The 21,771-nt window shown below is 35.9% G+C and overlaps 1 protein-coding gene and 1 long non-coding RNA gene across 3 annotated transcripts; both read left to right on the forward strand.

The window, feature by feature from the left end:
- Positions 1 to 2,493: 2,493 nt before the first annotated feature.
- LOC121419489 (protein PXR1-like) lies at positions 2,494 to 13,561 on the forward strand. Of its 2 annotated transcripts, XM_041613945.1 has the most exons (4): positions 2,494 to 2,623; positions 7,163 to 7,376; positions 11,286 to 11,363; positions 12,993 to 13,561. In XM_041613945.1, exons 2-4 carry the CDS (start codon positions 7,169 to 7,171, stop codon positions 13,010 to 13,012), a joined length of 306 nt encoding a protein of 101 aa, XP_041469879.1. In that variant the 5' UTR covers positions 2,494 to 2,623; positions 7,163 to 7,168; the 3' UTR covers positions 13,013 to 13,561. The 2 variants fall into 2 exon arrangements, with proteins under 2 accessions (XP_041469879.1, XP_041469878.1); XM_041613944.1 differs by lacking the exons at positions 2,494 to 2,623; positions 7,163 to 7,376 and adding an exon at positions 8,540 to 8,711.
- A 3,315-nt stretch (positions 13,562 to 16,876) lies between these two features.
- On the forward strand, positions 16,877 to 20,084 carry LOC121419490. Its single transcript, XR_005970607.1, has 4 exons — positions 16,877 to 16,966; positions 18,144 to 18,352; positions 19,243 to 19,308; positions 19,918 to 20,084. It is a non-coding gene; the product is annotated as an uncharacterized LOC121419490 (long non-coding RNA).
- The last annotated feature ends 1,687 nt before the right edge of the window (positions 20,085 to 21,771 follow it).

A 21,771-nucleotide genomic window follows, 5' to 3' on the forward strand; every position in this document is an offset into this window, starting at 1 on the left:
CCTCCGAATCAGAATTTCATAATATAGCGGCCTAAATAATATGGTACCCCCCATGCAAATTGCAATCAAATTAGTGTTTTCAACGTGGATATTATAATGCATTGTAAAAAATAGTAAAAATAATACACTTTATATTCCAAGGTTAATCTTGAAATCGAAACTTTTGATATTTTTGTTCCGTAACAGAAAGAGTTAAGTCCATCGTAGAGTAGATGTGGAATCAAATTATATTATGCCAATTATATCTGAGCTCCTATCATATATCTCTCCATAAACATGTAAAATATATGACCGAAATTCCCTAATTACTATTCAACATTTTCAAGCAATCGGTCTATCACTTTCGTATCACATGCTAATTCACAGAACATTCTCCATCGATTTGCAAAGTGTATTAACATACTCCGTTGAATACTGAATTCTGTCATTCTCATCGACTTTGTACAGGTATAAACCCGGTTCCAGTTGGCAACGAGTTAATAACCTAAGTGCCCATAATAATTTCTTATTTCACATTGTATGTAAAGATTGTACAATACACTGATAAAGCCTTACAGAAGAAACGATAACAAGAAAAGTTTCATGTGTTTTTATATGTAAATTTTGTAGTGTACATTATATCTCTGTGTACAGATAACAGAGGGTTCTCATCCGCATGACGAGAGAGAGAGAGAGAGAGAGAGGGGGAGGGGGGAATTCGAGATAGATAGACAAAGAGAGAGACAGATTACGAAAGAAGAGGAGACTTGTTTTTTATGTCTTCGTGGAAAATCATCTTGTCTATTATAAAGTAAAACAATCAAAGAGAAACTAAATCAAAAACATAAGTGAAACCTTGTAGTTAGGAAAACAAATGAATAAAATGAATCTGCTAAATGAAGAGGGGAATAATAATTGATGAAATCATCTAGGTATAGTCACCTGACATGTGTTATAGATTATCAATAATCTATTTCACCCTTAAGTGCGATAGTAATTACTATTGCACGGATTTGACGCCTTCTCTGAAATAAGAATATCAAACACGTTGACTTCTGAAGGTCAAATGAGATTTTCCCGCATTGAATATTGATTTCTGGCTCACGATGTGAAGAGCTATATTGCAGCACAATAAACATTTTGCCGTTTATATTTGTAGGAGTTTGATATCACAACATGACTGGATTTCATTGAATTGAAGAAGTTGTTGTTTGTTGGTCATGGCACTAGAACTTCTGAACATTGATCATTGATTTTAGATTACCTTTCCTCTACTTTGGGGAGAAATGAGGATATTGGGTATGGTAAACATTAAATGGATCGTCTTTTGAATTAGGTTAAACTGTTAAAATGTGCGTATATTTTACGCACGACTGGTGATCTGCCGACGCCAGAGCGAATGGGGGGGGGGGGGCAGAATGCCATTTGATTTTTTTTAAGTATAAAAACAGAAGAAAATGAGTAAAAAGAGTGCCAGACTTCCTAATCGTTTAATTCTGCAATAGCCCAATTTGTGAATTGGGAGAAAGGAGACAACTTTAGATTGTCTCCAACCTCCCCATCCCCTAAATCAAAGTATGCTGGCGCCCCCATAAAGGAGAAACCCTAGATTTTTCCTGATGGAGCATGAAGGAAATATTCTATAAACCTATCATTTTTGTTTACTATAAAAACATTTTACCTGTACCTTTAGATGCTTGTTAACAAAGAAAAGCTTATCTAGAAACTTTAACAAACATAGAATGAGAATATCGGTTAGCAACATAAAAATCTCCTCATAAGATATTAAAGTTGACCCCTGGGTGCTGTTTCGTGAGTTTCCTCATTAAGTTAAATGACGTCATGAGATAATTGAGTATGAAGCGCTGAACTAAAATATATTTTTCAAATTTTTATTTACACTTTAACAATTTATCCTCTTATTTCCTCTTAACATATATATATAATTTAAAACCATACAATGATATGCGTAGCTTTTGAATTCGTTTAATGTAAGAGAATTCAGCAAGATATTTTTCATTGATTTATTTATTTATTCATTATTTATTTATTTATTCATTCATTTATTCTCCACTCGTAGACTCGATAGTACTTTTCAGCCACAGGCTGTTTTGCTGAGGTGTCTAGTACATATATTAATAAATAAAAACATACAATTGTAAAAACAATTATAACAGAAAACATAAATCCATAGTAGTAATAGAAAAAGAAATTGCCTTGCTCAAGGGCAGAGGTACCGTGACAGGAATCGAGCCCCGAACTTTCATTACACGTGTAGTCGGGTGCCTTACACCACACGGTCACGGCACTTCCATGCCACCTCCTTTAAAAAAAAATCGAATTTGTCATCGCGATATGAGATTCTAATCGATAGTGCATATCTTATCAACGTTCCTTCTTCGATCGCGTTAAAAAAAAAAAAAAAACGCCCTAAAACCATATCGCGCATCACTTTCCTGTTCAACTAATTAATGAATATGTAACTCGGTCAAGTTTGATTTCGCATTGCTCTTGGTGGATGATCCTTCTATTTGGATGCTATATAAACCGTCCATCATCAGGGATCAGCAAAAGGATAGTTTGAAGTCATCTGAGAAGGAACCACGCTTTCGACTCTGTCAAGATATCCTAATTTCGAACAAGTGTAAGTATTACCTTTTTCAAAAATATCATTTGTATCTGTCTGATTTTTTATTTTTTTGTTTCCCTTCTCTTTCTCTATTATGGATGTAACGATTACCTATGTACTCGATCGCATACTTTCGTAATTCCGAAGCTTCGTTATTCCGAAGGTTAGGTTATTCCGAAGGTTCGTATTTCTGAAGGTTCGTAATTCCGAAGGTTCGTAATTCCGAAGGTTCGTTAATCCGTAAACGAAATGAGGTTCTTAATTCCGAAGGTTCGTTAATCCGCAAACGAAATGAGGTTCGTAATTCCGAAGGTTCGTTAGTCCGAAAACGAAATGACTAACGAACCTTATTTCGCTTTCGGATTAACGAACCTTATTTCGTTTTCAGATTAACGAAATTTTGGAACATCGAACCTTATTTCGTTTTTGGATTATCGTACCCTCTGAATAACGAACCTTCGGAATAACGCCACAAATGTTCGGATTAACGAACCCTTTTACGTTTTCGGATTAACGAACATCGAGGTATAGGCAATTTACGTGTTTCGGAATTACAAACCTTCGGAATTGCGAAGTGTAACCGTAGTCGATTAAGTATTATGTATTTACAGTGTTTCTTATTTTTCATAATATGTATTTACATTGCAAAGGACCCCATGGAAGAACAGCGGTATTATGTTAATACCGCTGAAATGGGCAATCCTCCATATTTTATTTGACGATTTTTCTTCTTTTTTTTTAATTTGATCATGTATATATTAGAAAATACCACGAGATATTTTAAAAAGAATTAATGATCCAACTTTCTACTATCATTCATGACCAAGGGGCAAATTTATTTATGTAAAATTATGAGGAAAGACCAGAATACGGGCAGTGGTATTGGTTTAGGACTTTAATACACAGTAAAAACAAAATTATACAATGCTGTTTACTATATGAACCTTACAGTAATTGTTTAAACAAGTTTTTAAATCATATGCAACAAAGTTTAATTTTCAATACCTAATCTTCAATAAATTAATCATGATTGTTTAAACGATTATACAAATACTGTACGGTTCATGTAGTAAACAACGTTGCATAAAATCTTAAACAGCGTTTTTACTGTGTAAGAGATTCTTAATGTTATATAGGTCTATAGACCTATATAAAATTAAGAATCTCTTATGATTTCGGAAACTGTTGTTAACTGATGGAATCGAGTAATGACGGGTGATATGTCTGTAGGCCCATTTTGCTATTACTAGATTCACTATTGTTTACAGTTTAACCTTCAATAGTTCCAATTTCATAAAATATATTTCTTACGTACAGAAAGATTGAACATAAATTTGATTTGGAGAGCAGAAGACATCGTTTAAGTGTGATTTCAAACGTTAGAACGTGGCGATAGCAGAATTTATCTTTTTTTAAATTATTTTTTTCTACATTCGAAGGTTTTAACATTAGAAATCTGAAAAAGACTACACAGCAAAAACTGTGGTGTTAACCGGTGTACATAGAGGACCACACCAGTTATTTTACACCGGTGTTAAATTGGTGGTGTTAGTTTTACACCTATAGGTGTTATTACAACACCTTTTGTTGTTACATTTACACTCTTTGGTGTTATGTTTAATCTCTAGGGTGCAATTTTAACACCTCAGGGTGTGGTCCTCTATTAACACCAATTGGTGTCAGTTTTAACACCGTAGTTTTTACAGTGTAGTAGTAAAAAGTCATTCATCCGCCATTATGCTTTTTTCCCCAGATTATGAAATATTATACTTTGAGTGTGGGAACATTCATTTCGAAAGTGAATGTTTATCGTACTTTCAAATCACAAGAATAATTCTGTTTGATCTTAACAAACTGATATTTATTAAGTCGTTCATATCAACTTTATAAACTCCACAAAGCTGAAACTGTTGAGCCTGTACTTAAATCTGATGCAATGAATGCAGAAATGAAAGCAATCAATCAAATTGCAAGTCTAAGCTTAGGGATAGATAATAATGATAATGATTGCTAAAAACGGCACTTTTTCAAAATGATAAAAATATCAACTATTGAATTTCACTCCCCAATAGTCGACCTTATGTAATGGCAATTATTTGCAAATTTGCAAGTAAGGAGTTTAAAGAAAGGAACTGTACAATGGGAATGTCATAGTAATGTTAGAAAGAATCTGAAAATGGTATCTCTCTTTCAGTCAAACTTTTATCATTCCTATTTTTTCTCGAATTTCCGTGAGTATTAATATAAGTTATGTGTCCATGTTATATGCCTCTTTAGCTTGTTGTGTGTGTTTATGATTGAGCTGGAGAAACACGTTTGCTGCCGCCCGTCTGTATTGTGACGTCACGGATGAGGTGCTATCTTAGTGAGATGGCGAAGATTGACAAGCGTAGTAGACTAAATCTAGTTTAATTCCGTGCACCACATGCTATTCCAATTATCATTGTCAATGGTGGTCACCTTCCCATGTTAAACACCCATCCTATATGTCTCTCATCAATTGGTCATATTTACAGATCGTCTGTAATTCAACCTACTAGGTTAAAAAATGGTCAGATGTGGATCCAGATGGGGGGCATACCCGGCCCGTGCCCCCTCCTTTTAGACGTATAACAAATATTTTTTAGGGGAATATGTCATGCCTACCCAGAAGGCCTTTTTTTGCTCATCATTTTTTTTTCCGGACATAAATCAGTCAAAATGCCCCCCATTAGAATATCCTGGATCCGTCCCAGGTAATAATAATTAGAAAGGAAGGCTGCCCCGTCCCCCTCAAAAATGCAAAATCAATAAAACTCAAAGAAACTGTAAGCGAAGGATAAAAGCAACCGAGCTTGTCATTGATCCGCTTTTGAGAGTGAAATTGAAGGATTTCGTTCATACTTTTGGTGAATGTCGTGAAATTGTCAGAAAAAGGCAAGTTTAAAATTGTTTGGGTGGGGGTGGGGGGGGGGGGGGGCTAACTGCCCTGTCCCCTACCACTCCCCTGCTGCGTAAGGCCATTTTTTTAAAACATATCTTCTTACGCAATCTGCGAAATATTTTTGTGTCGGTAACGTTCTGGGAAAAACAATTCCAAATAAAACGAAAAATCAACAACAACAAAAAAGGAGAAAAGTTTGTAAGTTTTTATTATCCTCCATGAAAATAATATTGTCTTTCTTTTCAGTAATGATATTGTATGGATGATTGATGAAAGAAGAAATCAGCAAATCTTTATCAAATCTCACATGAATTGTTAGAAATCATCTAATATTTCATTATTGTTATACTTTTAATGGTTGAAAATGGTTTTCAGATAGGACAACAATTAAAATATTATTTTTTCATCAATCTTGCTCTTCTAAACCTTCACTTCATATTCGTTTTAAATGAGTTCTTTATTGGAATATTTACAGATAAAATTGTATTTGACGTTTCTTGTCAGCATATCACTGATAATGTTCCCTCTAATCGCCCAATAAACGTTGGTCATGACTTGAGTTAACGTTATCTTGCTCGACGGCTCTGAATCGCTTCATTTATCCGAATCCAACCAATTTACAGAGCCAATATTACTTCAAATGTCATCTTTTAAAAAGGAATCTTGTGTTTCTGAGAGTAATTATTGTAGATAAAATTGTTTGCCTGACGTATCGCAATGTAAATGAAGTCTTCTGCGTTCACGCTTGGTTACATATCAGACTGAAGGGCGTCTTTCTTGCCTCGTTAAGTTTTGGAGTTTCCAGTTATGAAAGACGTTTTTCTTTATGTTGTTTTTATATTATACAAGGATGTAAGCTGGCTTGAGCACGGGGAGGTGGAACTAAAGTGGTATGGGGTGCACATTTTGGGGAGGTGGAATTAACGTTTAGAAAATCAGCTGTTGAAAGCAGAAGGGATACAAAGTCCAGTTTCCTTGCCAGTGTCGGAACTCCTCTGCCTCGGCGGGAGGGGGCACGTGCACCCCGTGCACCCCAGCCTACGCCCTTGATATATTAGTTTCCTTCAAATAGTTATTTATTTGTATTTATTTATTTTATTTCTGCTTATACGTTTATGAAATTATTAATTCAATTATGTATATGGTGGCATGTTTCATACGCATATTTGGAGCGTTATCTGGTAACAGACCACGGAAGTTCTATTTCATTCTTTATTAACAATATGTTTACTTGTATGGAACATAAGTTACCCTTTTATCTTTTATGTAAACATTGCTATTTCATGTTGACAGGACCATGCTAAAAAAAACAATCAATCTGATCTTGTTATCCTGTATAAAGATATTTTAATAAAAGAATAAAGCAATACATTTCTTTTTACATAATTTGAAAATAATTAGGTGCGGGAAATCATATGTACCACGGAAAGAGTTTTCTAGCGTGGATACTTCTAGTGGACAAGAATCAAACCTTGACAAAGCGAACTGACATCCCAAAGTTGATTGAATAAATGAATAAATTAATAAATGAATAATTAAATTAGTTCATGAATAAATAAATAAAACATCTATTTAAGGTGATGTTTGAAATCTTGTTTCATTATTAATCGTCACATGCTCTATTATTTCAGTCAACCATGGCTTCAAAGCTACTCGCAGTCGCCCTCGTTGTTCTCCTCGTTGGGTCTGTATGCGCTTTCTTCGACCTCGACGAGGATGATGGCGGCATGGCCAATGGTTATGCGGACGATGGGTATTCTTTAGATGAGTTCATTGACAGTCTCCAACCCTCGCTCGCAGTCAAGAGAGATACTAACAGAGCCAAGGCTAACAGACGATACTTCAGTAAGTAAAATGGCTTTATCATTTTTTTTCCAAAATATTTCCTTCGTTTCGTTTCGTTTTTTTTTCTTCAGAAGCTTACTACAGAAGTTTTATTCATTAATTTCGTTAATATGTTGTTTTGCTGATTAACAATGCAATGATAAGAACACTATGATTTCAAGTTTAAAGCAACTGTAAAAAGGGTACCGGTAATATTTTTTTGTATTTACTATGATTACTTTCATAATTATTTGTCCTCTATAATTGCTTTTCAATAAGAATCATTTGATGTCATTCACAACTTTTGTTTTAACTTGTATCAGGGCGGATCCAGGATTTCCCAAAAAGGGATGGCATATTTTTCGGAGGAAAATTTTGACAAGCCCCACCCCCCCAAAAAAGTTTTCACACACAAATTAATTCAATTTCTAAAGAGGGGGCACTCCGCTGTTCTAATGGCATTTTACATTACAATGTTTTTATTTTGCTTCTCAGAGGCGGGGGGGGGGGGGGCACGTGCCTCCTGTGCCTCCTGAATCCACGACTGGCTTATATGTATATAATGTCAACATGGAAACGGTTATATGCCGACCATTCTGAATGGAGAAATAGAATGTAATTAAAATTTAATCTGTATGCCCTGTCTTCAATGGAAAATTAGGTGCAAAAAGGTCCACTGAAAAGCAGATCTATCAGGAGCCCCCGAGGAGACGTAATTTGTTTGTTTTTTCCAAACCAATTGCCATGAATTCTCTCGACATATAACTCGTTCTCATAAGGTAACCTCGGGGTAACTTTTACCTCTAATCTCTATTAAACTAGTTTAAATTTCATGCCATGTATTCTCTTTTGGGGGACCTTGCTTTGACAAGTTCAGCTTCTTGAAGGTCTCCTCTTTCGTGACATACATGTATAATACTCATGCAGGGATGCAGGAGGGGGAGGGTGCATGCATACCCCGTAAAATTTGAAAATGCCGCATGATTTAGCCGAGTTGTTGGAGCGAGTTATAGGTCTAGGGAACATGTCGAGAGAACGAGGCGGTATTTAATTGGAACGAGTTATCCAGAACAATGTGTTATGTCAGTATGTTACCTATAGGGACTCCGTACAGCCCATCTAGGCATGATTATCTTTAAGAAATGAATTTTCTGACTTTATTGCTTATCGTTTTATACCAAACGCAATCGATAGACGAAATGGAGAAAAGGAAAAAGAAGGATAAAAAGAAAAAGAAAGAGAAGGAAAAAAAGAAAAAGAAACAGAAGGAGAAAAAGAAAAAGAAACAGAAACAGAAATCGAAACAATCAAACAACCGGCAAGATAACCGAATGTTAGCCAACGCCAAGTACATCAGTAAGTAGTTCATGATTCATAATATATATTACACATCATTCATCATGTTCTCATTACCATTTTGTGATATTTCATCCAAGAGAGTCGGCTTTCGTATTCCCACCATCTTTTTTCATGTTAATTGTGCTCATCGTTGTGCAAAGTCCTTAATTTCGGCGTTCACGTATCATATTCCATGGACCTATGTCTATTCATACCTCTCCCCATTGCACGCTATGTTATCATTCATGCCGATTGTACATTAGCATGTTAGCAGCGATAATCGTACGATGAATTCGTCTACGACTTTTAGGGGATTGTAGGTCGTCAAGGGATTATGTGCAAAGTCCCTAAATTCACCGTATTCGCACCTACCCCCCTTGCACGCTATGCCATCATTCATGCCGATTTTACGTTAGCAGCGATTCGTCTGAGAGTTTTGTAGGGGCATCGTATTTTTTCGTCATGGCCTCGATTTTTATTTTAACACTACTTACGGCAACCGTACGATTTCATGTGCTGGGAGTCGTAAAGGACCCGAGAAAAAGTCATACAGAGGCCGTTCCGAGAGCTACAGATATCGTACGATGTCCATGCGGTGATCGTATGATGACCGGATGTTTTTCGTACGATGCATGTGTACTATACGATGCCCCTGCAACGGTTTATGATGACTCTGAGTTAATGGTCCCTACAATATATTTAAAGGAAACGATCTTACGATTAAAAAAAATATAAATTAAACCTTATCGGCTTTACAATTATCGTTAATCCGTAGGAAAATCGTATGATTATCTTACGCCACTATAAGGAGATAATTCGAGTGCAATAATACAGATAAGGTTACTTCTAATTTGAATGAAAATTGGAGTATCATGCCTGTTTAAGGTATGTCTAATCATTTAAATCAACGTTTGGTTGGAGTGAAATTGACCTTCAGTGACTTCAGTATCATACTGGTTGAATTTTGAACGAACACTGGGCATAAATTATTTTAAGTTCATACACGCGTATTAACATCAACATAATTATTATGTTCACTCTTTACATCCGATTTTGCTGATCATTCCATAAAACCATTTCATTAGCATGATTAGTCATCTTATCATGTTATACCATGTATATTCATTGGCGGCGGAAGCCAAAAAAATTAGGGGGCCACCAAAATATTTTGACAAGCAAAAAAAAAAGAAAAAAAAGTTATCAACGTAAATTTTAGGGGGGGGGGGCGCAGGAAACAAAATAGTCAAGCAAAAAAGGTTATAAATTTTTTTTTTTGGGGGGGCCGTCCCCACCTCAAATTTAGGGGGGACAGGTCCCCCACCCCGCTTCAGCCGCCGATGTGTATATTGTATAAATGATGCCGATCACAGATGGAATACGTGAGGTACCTTTGAAAAGTTCTAGGCAAAGCCGATGAAGTTTGGACTGTATTCAGATACTCAAACTTTATTACATCATTGATTCCTTATGCTTTGTATGTAACCGAGTAATCCATAGAACTGTTTATTCGGTTAAAATTTTGGTAAACTTTGACATGCCCGAACTTCTTATTTTACATCTGATTTTGATGAAATTTTCAGCGCTATGCTAGTTTAATATTTCTCTATTGATTCAAATCAACATTCTTCTTGGATGGACTTGAGCTTTAAGGCACAAATAAGATGATGATGAAAATGATAATAGTACTACTGCTACTACTACTACTACTACTACTACTACTACTACTACTACTACTACTACTACTACTACTACTACTACTACTACTACTACTACTACTACTACTACTACTACTACTACTACTATTACTACTACCACTACCACTACTACTACTACTACTACTACTACTACTCCTCCTCCTACTACTACCACTACCACTACTACTATTACTACTACCACTACTACTACTACTACTACTACTACTACTACTACTACTACTACTACTACTACTACTACTACTACTACTACTACTATTACTACTACCAGTACTACTACTACTACTACTACTACTACTACTACTACTACTACTACTACTACTACTACTACTACTACTACTACTACTACTACTACCACTACTACTACTACTACTACTACTACTACTACTACTACTACTTCCACTACTACTACTTCTACTATTACTACTACCACTACTACTACTCCTCTTCCTCCTACTACTACCACTTCTACTACTACTACTACTACTACTACCACTACTACTACTACTACTACTACTACTACTACTACTACTACTACTACTACTACTACTACTACTACTACTACTACTATTACTACCACTACTACTACTACTACTACTACTACTACTACTACTTCCACTACTACTACTTCTACTATTACTACTACCACTACTACTACTCCTCTTCCTCCTACTACTACCACTTCTACTACTACTACTATTACTACTACCACTACTACTACTACTACTACTACTACTACTACTACTACTATTACTACCACTACTACTACTACTACTACTACTACTACTACTACTACTACTTCCACTACTACTACTTCTACTATTACTACTACTACTAGTAGTTATAATGATAATAATAAATTCTCTTTATCATATTCCAGTGTGTCCTCCGATTACGGGATCTTCCCAAGAGTGTTGGTGCCACAAGAAACCGCCACAGAGAATATTCCATTGCTTCGGTGAGATACACGAGTTTGAGTATTCAATTATATGCTTTTAGGGTTTAGTAAAAACCTGGGGGTGTTTCACAAAGATTTAAGTATGACTTAGAGTCGCACTTAAATGTCTAGTTGCGCGCAGTATAAAAGGCATGACAGCATTGGTCAGATCTTGCCAAGAGGACGCGCACTACTGCGTATTGATCAATAAGATTGCGCGTTGCATAATAATGTACGCGTCGACATTTAAGTGCGACCTAAGTCATACTTAAATCTTTGTGAAACACCCCATGTCATGTTATTAGGGTGTTTCACTTCCAGGGGGGCGTTTCACGAAAGGACTTGTTGGACGTTTTATCCGACAAGTTCCATTTTATCCGACAGTTACCATAGGAACAGTGCCTCTCAGCCAATCAAAATCATGGAAAGATGTCAGATCTGACAACTTGTCGGATAAAAATATTGATGAAACGCTCCCCTGGACTCACGACGGATTCAAGAACATAGGAAATATATTGACAAATTCCCTTCGTGACAAAGCACAGCCAAGAAGTCTTTGTCGAAACTTTGTGAATCAAAAGAGCATTTTCGTCTTTGAACCAATAGTTGTAAAAGATCTTTCTCTTACCAAGCTGCCTCTGAATCCAACAGAATCCCTTTGTACGTGCGTAATGTCACCACTTTTAATTCTTTTAAAAATACATTTTTGAAATATATCTGTGCTAAATGAAATTAAATCACTGATTTGTACCGGGGGAGGGAGGGGGGGGGGGAGTAAGTGTAGGCTATATGTTTTTTTTCTTTTCTAATGAGTTCACTTTAATGTCTGAAGGTCAACTTCCTTTTCATTATGGTAATCATATCCTTATTGCAAATAAACTGGCTCCATGGAAGACCAGCAGCAATGCATTATTGCAGCTGAATATGGATTACCAGCCGTATAATTAACTTTATTGCCTTACCTTTTATTCTTGTATCTTAACATTGACCTCATCATCTCATGTTATGTATATATGTACTCTGTATTTGTTATTTTATATACGGAAATAAAACAAACAAACTCGGGACCAGCGACATAATTGCAATTTCTCGTCAGCTCCGAAACTTAGGACGAAACTATTGTTCCGGTTCATCAGTTTTCGACAAAGACCTCCCAGCTGTTCGTTGTCATTTGCCAATCATTTTCAGAACATTTACTGTATTTTTGAATACGTCGTGCGTCATGGGAACGGAAGCAATTCTAATAATTGATTTTTAATGACCACAGTTTGCTTGTGTAAATGAAGATCTAACTCCACGATGTCATTGTAACAATTAACCATGATATCAAAGGCTTTTCATCACTTTTTGCGGTAACTAGCATTAGTTGCCATGACATTGGCACATATGTAAACATGTGAATATATGAGTTTTATTGATGTCATATAATCTAAAATCTTTTTCATCAAGTACTTTATGATTTCGTTCATATAATGGTCATCATGATTTCGAACAAAAAGCTGTAACAACAACAAAAGTTCATTCACCCATATGAACGATTCGTGTGTAAAATGGGACAATATATATTTATGGCAAGTGAGAATAAATTTACCGTTTACCGTTTGATATCATTCACAATAGTAATAGTTACTTCTTTTTTATTCAATGTAGGGAGATCCAATGGAAAATAATCACCCTGTGACATCATGAAGGAAGGTATCCACGACATACACTGCTGGAATTCACTTATCGATACTTATTTCCCTAAAGCAGTCACTTCTATTATAAGATGTTCTGCTCTTCTGGTATATGCCGAAGAGCAATAGAGTCACCCTCTTCAAACCGTACCTCAGTAAAATTGTATTTCTTATGATGGATATATCTGTATTCGTAAGTTAGCCCATGATTGGAAATATTAGTATGAACTCGCATGCATAGCGCCATGCTTTTGGATTTTATCATCGAGGCTTTCTGTAAACTTTCTTTAAACTTTTCATCGTAGAGGGGGCTGTATTACCTGAAGGTTAATGAAGGGCAGTGTTATAATAATGCCACAGGTTTAGTGTACAATGCCGTTTGATTCACTATCTTTAAAAAGGTAATAAGTGGGATGTGCTTATTTTTGGAAGTATAAATAGATAATGGATTAGATGTCATAATGGACATTTCATTATAAATTTAATGTAGAAAATGTAAATCAACTGATCAATTCGAATAAATACATCACCTGCAGAGCAACATTGCATATCGTCTGGTGTCGTCTGATGATTGTAACGATTTTTGTTTTACACCACATTGGGCAGTTGAGTCTATTTATTTAGATGGATGCACCAAACTTTGATTTTCTTTATTTAATATTTTATCCTCTATTTATAGGATTCATTACATTTTTTTTCAATCACATTAAGATTACACAGTGATTTCTTTTTTATTCCAAACAAAACTGACTATTGTAAAATGATGATTACATAATTTTGCAATTAGCAGGAGAAGGATTTTCATCATTCGCAGACTACACCTGAATGAAATGGCATCTCCAGACAGAATTAATCAAGAAACAGGGCTGGGATTTTTCTTAAATTAAAAACAACATATGTTTCATCTTTATTAATCAAAAGAAGTTATACATTCAATAATAATATCATAATTTTGGTAATGAAGATGTCTTGAAGATGAAAAAGATATAATGATGATGATGATGATGTTGATGATGATGGTGAAGATGACGACGATGATGTTGATGATGATGATGTTGGTGAAGATGACGACGATGATGTTGTTGATGATGATGATGATGATGGTGAGAATGACGATGATGACGATGATGGTGGTGGTGGTGATGATGATGATGGTGAGAATGACGATGATGACGATGATGGTGGTGGTGATGATGTTGATGATGATGGTGATGATGATGGTGAAGATGACGACGATGATGTTAATGATGATGATGATGGTGGGAATGACGATGATGATGGTGGTGATGATGATGATGATGATTGTGATTGATTCTAATATCACATTGGGACTGTCGAGCGGAATTCTATGAATTCCCTTCGGCACCAGAAGACCGCCATCATCGTCTCGTCCGCGACAGGTTCCTGCCTTAAAACTAATTGCCTGTACTTATCATATCATGTGTTCAACAAATTCGATTAAAAATAGAGGGCAATTGGAATAATGAATTCCCCGGGGGGGGGGGGCTGACATTAGATAGTGGATAGCATCCGAGAGAAAGAGAGAAACCCACACATGCTTGTAGGCGCGGAACGCAAGTAGAGTGTACAAAATGCCCCCCAATAAAAAAATGAAAATAAACTAGATAAATCTAGATGGTCTCACTCAAATGGAGTACGGAATTTTCAAATTATCTAGTAAGAAAAAAATCGTCATCAAGAGTGTAATAGTGTCCTGCCCTTGAATTCTCCTTCAGGATGCTATTTTCAATTCGATTCCTAGGGATACTGTCCACTCTTCAAATAATGTTAGTGACCCCCCCCCCCCTGATTTATTCACAATCCCTATGAAAGCCTAGTGAAAGAAATGAAAAAAAGACATATGGGCATTTATGTGTTGTTGCATGAAATTCAGAGAAAGATTTTAAAAGAAAATATCAAACCTAAAAAAGAAAGAAAGAAAAAACACCAGTAAAATAAAACCATAAAAGCGAGGAGAGAAATACATGTGGAGTGTGTGGCCAGGGTGGATGAACCTAGTCTGCAGGCACAGACCCCGATTGGAATTTGATCAACAAGTGTGCCTACACGCAAAGACTAGCACATACAAAACTTGAGCGAGAGAGCCTTCAGTACACAAGGCATGAGTAGGCTGCACATTCAGACCCTTAACTCGAGTGAAGGGTTTGCCTAGCAGACTAGGATCAACCTACATGTGTGTCTGTGTGTTGAGGTGCATGTTTGTGATGATTTCGTGATGGTTGTGTGCGTCTACATAAGGAGAGTGAAATTGTGTGTGTGAGGGTGTGTGTGTGGGTGCATGTGTAAGAGGGTGCCGTGGCCGAGTGGTCTAAGGCGCCTGGCTATACATGGAAAGTCCGGGGTTCGATCCCCGGCTACGACACCTGTGCTCTTTTATCCTGCATTCAAATAAATGGAAATGCTTCACGCATTATTTGTAACTAGGTGTGTACTTGTTTTTTGAAAAAAAAAAAAAGTAAGGAAGATTCTAGGCGTGTGCGAGAGAGAGAGAGAGAAAAAAACCCAGAAAGTTTCAGACAGACAGGGATACACTCTAAAAATATTGTGTAAAAGTGCTCCATGATGGTCGAATGTAATTATGTGTCAAACCAACATTGGGCATTTCCTTTGGGCATTTTGATTTATCCAGTGTGATGAAAATTTTGCCCATTCTAAAGTAATTGCTGCTTATTTTTGTTTATCTTACTGGGAAATATGCTTCCCACACTGGGTAAAATACTGCCCCAAATTGGTTGGACATATAATCACCCTCGTGGTGGTAAAAAAAATCACCCAATATTTTTTACAGTGTAGAAAAGGAAAGAGACAGAAAGAGAGATAAATCATAGAGTTAGTATTTGTGAACAATGTTTATCATTGTGTACGATTCCACCTCTTCAAAAAGTTGGGGGTAGGGTCCAAGGGGCGTTTCATGAAAGGACGTGTCGGACATTTTATCCGACAAGTACCAGTTTATCCGACAGATACCATAGGAACAGTGCCTCTCAGCCAATCAGAATCAAGGAAATATGTCAGATCTGACAACATTTTGGATGAAAATATTGATGAAACGCTCCCCAGGTCAGCTGTTTTGCTTTCGTTTATTAATTGCAAATATTTCTGTGACTGCATAAAAAAAAATCAAGATATTCCGTATTAAATTGCTTGGAATTATTTTCCTCTTTGCCATCTTAATTTCTCCATCAGGTGCAATTGCGTCCATGGTATGAGGGGAGGAGTGCGCATGGCTGCATCCAGCTGCGAAAAGATGGGCGTGGTCAAAGAAGCAGTGATTTACCAAATATCATGTTACTGATTTTCTAGATGTTTTAGCTTATGTACATTGCATTGCCCTTATTATTATTCTAAAGTTCACTATATAATAAAACAGTAAGACGTTGACATTGTTCAACACATAGGCTATTGATATATACTTTTTTTCTTCAAAAGGTCAATGGCATTAATTCAACGAGTGACTTTTAATCAAAACATCACACCTGATTCTGGCCATATTTTAGACATATCGGACAGCTAGGGGGTCAATTGCGAAGTGGCGTGCGATGTTTATAACCCCCTTGACAATATGAAGTGATATTATTAGATTCTTCCCACCTTTGAATTTCACCGTTATAAATCCACCGTGACTGACCCGAATCGGTAATGGTATAGGGTATTACGTAATCGATCAAAATGAGATTGACATTCTCTGTCATTAAAAGCCTTGAAGAGGTGTCTTCCAAAAATCCTTTTGTTTTGATTGGTACTGGGTTAATGTTGTAATCGAATCCTCCCAGAGGTAGGATGCTACGTCAGGCATGGCGAAGCATAGCGGTTTAACTGACAGTTGATACAGTTTTGAAGGCTATAAAAGTGTTAGGAGACACGGTGGCATCACACAGACAGACTCCTGCGCTACCTTGGATAATACATCGTCATCTTCAAGTCAGAGTAAGTACTTATTTGTGTTTTTTTTTACATCTAATGCATCGTCATTAGGTGGATATATCGATTTTGCATGTGTTTGAATATTTTAAGAAAGAATTCTGTTATTATTTTGTTACTAATAATTCAATTCAATTCAAATTATTTAAATTTAAATTCAAATTTATTTTCTTCCATTTCATCACATATTTTTCTTGTAAACATAAGTTCATACATAAATCAATTTGTTAGGAAAATATAAATATATACATGCAATAATAGTATTATTATAACTTATACTGCGCTTTCCCATCAAGTCCAAAGCTCTTACGATGAATTATTTAAATTGACTTATGTAACTTTGAAACTACAAAAAGAGATGGGGCTTTTAATGCCTTGTTACATTTTTTGGTTCTTGTTTCCTTACGATCGTAACCGGATTTACAAGTGGAAAGAAGAGTTGACATCAATTTATTTCTTCTTATATGAATTATTGTTCGCCAAGGTCTTGTACATGTATACAAACTGGTGGCCAAACTGGAATGATTGGGCATCATTTTTGTTTACAAGGTTGTTAAAGGAGAATTTTACACAAAATTATTGTAAAAGTAGAAAAAAAAATATATATGGGCGAAGGTTTGAGGAAAATCAATCACAGAATACAAAAAATATTAGAATTTTAATAATTTGATCTGTGACGTCATATGCGAGCTACTTTCGTACATATCATATCCTACACTGTAAAAAATGAAGTGCTAATTTAGCACTTACAGTGCTTGTATAGTTTAAATTTGATCTAGAAAATCAGTCACTATACAAGCACTGTAAGTGCTAAATTAGCACTTCATTTTTACAGTGTAATTTTTGCCTTGAATATAAGATTTGGAAAAGGTTGTCATCGAGACTCCTCCAACATTTCAGTTTTTAGAGTGTGTTTGATAACAGGTGTTTTAAGGTGTTTTGTCAGCTATAGTTCCACCCCTCCTTCCCCCAAATATAATAAAATAAAGATAGCCATATTATTTATTTAAAAATATACCAAAAATTTAATTTTAGTCATAAGTATTCGAACGGACAAATATGTCGAAAAACACATTACTTATTATCTCAAAATTCCATTTGAAGGGTATCATTTCATGAAATGATATTTTTCAAGTGAACTTCATTGTTGTCATTTATCATTTTTATTACATATTTTTTTCAGTTTAAAGTCCTTATAATTCTCGGAATCATGGCATCCAAGCTCTTACTCGTCCTCGCCTTCGCTTCCATCGCTCTCATTCTGGTGGCATCAGCTGCTGATGAGTTCGACGTCGAGGTGGTGAATGATGACGGGTATAAGCGAGATCCCGACCTCATCATCGGAATGGAGGATATGTCAAAGAGAGGAAAGAGTAAGGGAGGACGCCCATTGTAAGTCAAAAGATTTTTTCGACTACTGTATTTCATTATTTAATTCGATAGGGCCTATAATTTCATTTCATTTCATTTATGGTGTTCATTGATAGATAATTGCCTTCTCGCAAAATCTAACGTCTATTTTTTTTTCATTTATTCCATTATATAGCGTATAATTCCATTCCATCTTTCATGTCTATTGTGTTCCGTAATAGATAATTGCCTGTCTTGCAAATTCAAACGCAAAGTACGAGCTAAAATTTTGAATCCACGGACCTTGAAAAAAACCTGTCTAGGACCGTTTGCCATGTTTGCAGTGACTAATTCAGATGATATCTCGCCGAATGAATAATGCGAGCACTGATTTAGGTCATTTTATAAACTCTTCAATAGTTCTTGTATCATGTTGGTATGCAGAGAAATAATATTTTAAAAATTTGAATGCCATTGGAAATATTCAATGTATGTTTTTTAAAACATATATGTGGAAGAAGAATAAGAGAGTGATTCTATAATTATTCATGGTGGAAAAAAATAAAATGCGATAGAAATTAGTTTATACTTTCATAAAATTTTGATTAAAATTGTGTTTTTTTTCAAGGTAAATAGTGTTTTCTTTCAACTCACAATGATGCAACCAAGTGTGATTAAATTGAATATCCAATTATGCACGTCGATGATTTTTTTTCGGATGGCGGGGGGGGGGGGGGGGGGGGGGGCAAAAGTGACAAAAATTTCCAAAAGTTTCCGGGCGCTATGCGTGTCAAATTTAATATTTTACTGCCAGGGTAAATGGTTTGATAGTACTTTGCGAAGCCTAAGAAATAAATTTGCACTGCGTATTATGAAATTTTTTATTATGATTTTTTAGATAAGATATCTGAATATTTTGTTTTATATCTCAGCGTTTTTCCTTACGGATGGAGATACAGTGGAAAGAAGTAATATCATAAAACACGCAACTGCATATGGTGAGTTATACTTTCATCTTATACCATGTACATAGTCATATTGAATTTAGGTGACAATACGTAATTACATATTGTCACCTATGTTTTTCGAAACGCTTTTTTCTTCAAAATCATTAGCAAAATTGTTGTTTTCTAATATATAATTTTAATCAGAACTTTAGGGAGTGGTGTGAGGGGGGGGGGAGAGAAATTGTCCATATTTTAGTGGAGATGTGATGTAGTGGTTTATTCACTTTACTCTTAGACCAAGGGTGGAGGGCTCGAATCCCATCCGACGAAAATGTCCTTTCGCAAGGCACTCATCCACGTTTGTCACTCTCCACCCGGTAGGCGGCACACGTCAATGTGATTAGATTGACACGTGTGCACCGATAAGCGGTTGCTTGGCCAGGATACTCCCCAGGGAGTGGAGATGGTTCACTTTATGTGTGGAACAGTAATGGATCCTATGACCGGGATAAAAAGAAATAATTACAATGTAAAGCTCTTATAAACCACAGTATGAAGCGCTATAGACACGATAGAAATGTAACTATTTCTATACATATGATGCAGGAGTAACTGCCCATTATTAATCGGATTAACTATTTCTCTATTTCTCCTTTATAGATCGTATCAGCACATTATGAGTGGACTGGTGATTTATTAATTTCCCGATGCCGTTGAGCAAACACTTTGCTTTGGACGCCATTCACCAACCTTCATTTTATTTTCATCTTGTCATGTTCACATTTATTCCAATGAAAGGCAACATACACATTTCAGTGTACTGTATCAATACCGAGTTTTCGCAATCGCGACGGGGACTGATTCTACAACATATAAAATATATTGTCAAAAGCCCCTTCATGACAGAGCAGTCATTGTCGACAATCGGTGTATCAGAGACAGCAGTCTCATCTTGGAATCTGGACAAATGATACACTGTAAAAACTGCGGTGTTAAAACTGACACCAATTGGTGTTAATAGAGGACCACACCCTGAGGTGTTGAAACTACAGCCTAGAGATTAAACATAACACCAAAGAGTGTAAATGTTACAACCAAAGGTGTTGTAATAACACCTATAGGTGTACAACTATCACCACCAATTTAACACCGGTGTAAAATAACTGGTGTGGTCCTCTATGTACACCGGTTAACACCACAGTTTTTGCTGTGTATTTTATGTAACGATTGGTATTATTGTTACAGACAATACCATTCTCTTGGCTTTCAGATTTTGCCTTAAACATGTCGAGAGAAAAGGAAATAAAGAGGTAAAAGTTATCTGTAACCATGGTTACATGACTGAAGAAATGGTTTTATTGATGTTTACATTGCGAGTTCAATCATGCAATTTAGATAATGTGTTTATTAGTCACCTAATATGGGGTATTAGTTAAGATGTTTATTTCTTTAAGTTGAATCCGAATTAAAATTTAATAAATCCCTTATTTTGTTAATGCGTTGTTTTACTTTGCCAATGTTAAATGTATATGCATAATGTATGTTGTGGAATATCATCTTGATTGTCATGATAAGCCCTAATATTTTGGGGTTGCTTTTTCAAAAACTATATTAGGGTTTAAGAGAGAGAGATAGATAGATTGCTGGATTTGTTAATTGCTTGATTGATAGATAGATTAATCGGTGGATTGATAGAATGATTAATTGATCGATAGATGGATTGGTTGATTGATAAATTGATTGATTGCTTGATTGATAGATAGATAGATAGATTGATTGATTGAGTGATTGATTGAGTGAGTGAGTGATTGTTTCATTGATTGATTGATTTGATTGATTGATTGATTGCTTGATTGCTTGATTGATTGCTTGATTGATTGCTTGATTGATAGATAGATATATATAAAGATAGATAGATTGATTAATTGCTTAATTGATTGATAGATAGATAGATTGATATAGCTTCATGATAACAAGAATCCCCAATTACCGCTGGTACGTGGTGTTAAGATGTGGTATTTTCATCCTTGGTTGTGTGTGTATTTTGAGTGTGTGCGCGCTCATTGTGCTTTGGTTCTAGTTGTGCGTGTGCACTACTAGAGTCGGTGTGTGTGTGCGTGCATGTTTGTGTGATTAAATGAGTGCGCGTGTGTGAGAGTGTGTGGAGATGTGTGAGCGTCTATGTGAGCGACAAAGTGACATACACACACGCAGAGTAAGCAAGAGAAAATATGGGATCTGTGAATGATTTCTATCTGTTAATCATTAATGTAAGATTCAAACTGGTCCAAAAGGTGACATTTCTAAAATGGTCCACTAATCAAACTTTTGATCCAAATGCAAAATAAAATCGGTAAAAAATTATTTGCCTCCATATTTTCTGTTGCACACGTCAGTCTTCGTCATTATTCGTCTGCATTTTTAGTGCCCGCGCGTGTTGTGATTTGGTTTTCGATGGAGGTTCCGTGGCCGAGTGGTCTAAGGCGCCTGGCTATACATGTAAAGTCCGAGGTT

This window comes from Lytechinus variegatus, chromosome 8 (assembly GCF_018143015.1).
Source record: "Lytechinus variegatus isolate NC3 chromosome 8, Lvar_3.0, whole genome shotgun sequence".
Lineage (NCBI taxonomy): Eukaryota > Metazoa > Echinodermata > Echinoidea > Temnopleuroida > Toxopneustidae > Lytechinus > Lytechinus variegatus.

Coding starts and splice junctions, on each gene's coding strand:
- LOC121419489 (XM_041613945.1), top strand. CDS start 7,169: ATGGCTTCAAAGCTACTCGCAGTCGCCCTCGTTGTTCTCCTCGTTGGG. Junction 7,377..11,285: donor GGCTAACAGACGATACTTCA/GTAAGTAAAATG, acceptor ATCATATTCCAG/TGTGTCCTCCGATTACGGGA. Junction 11,364..12,992: donor GAGAATATTCCATTGCTTCG/GTGAGATACACG, acceptor TATTCAATGTAG/GGAGATCCAATGGAAAATAA.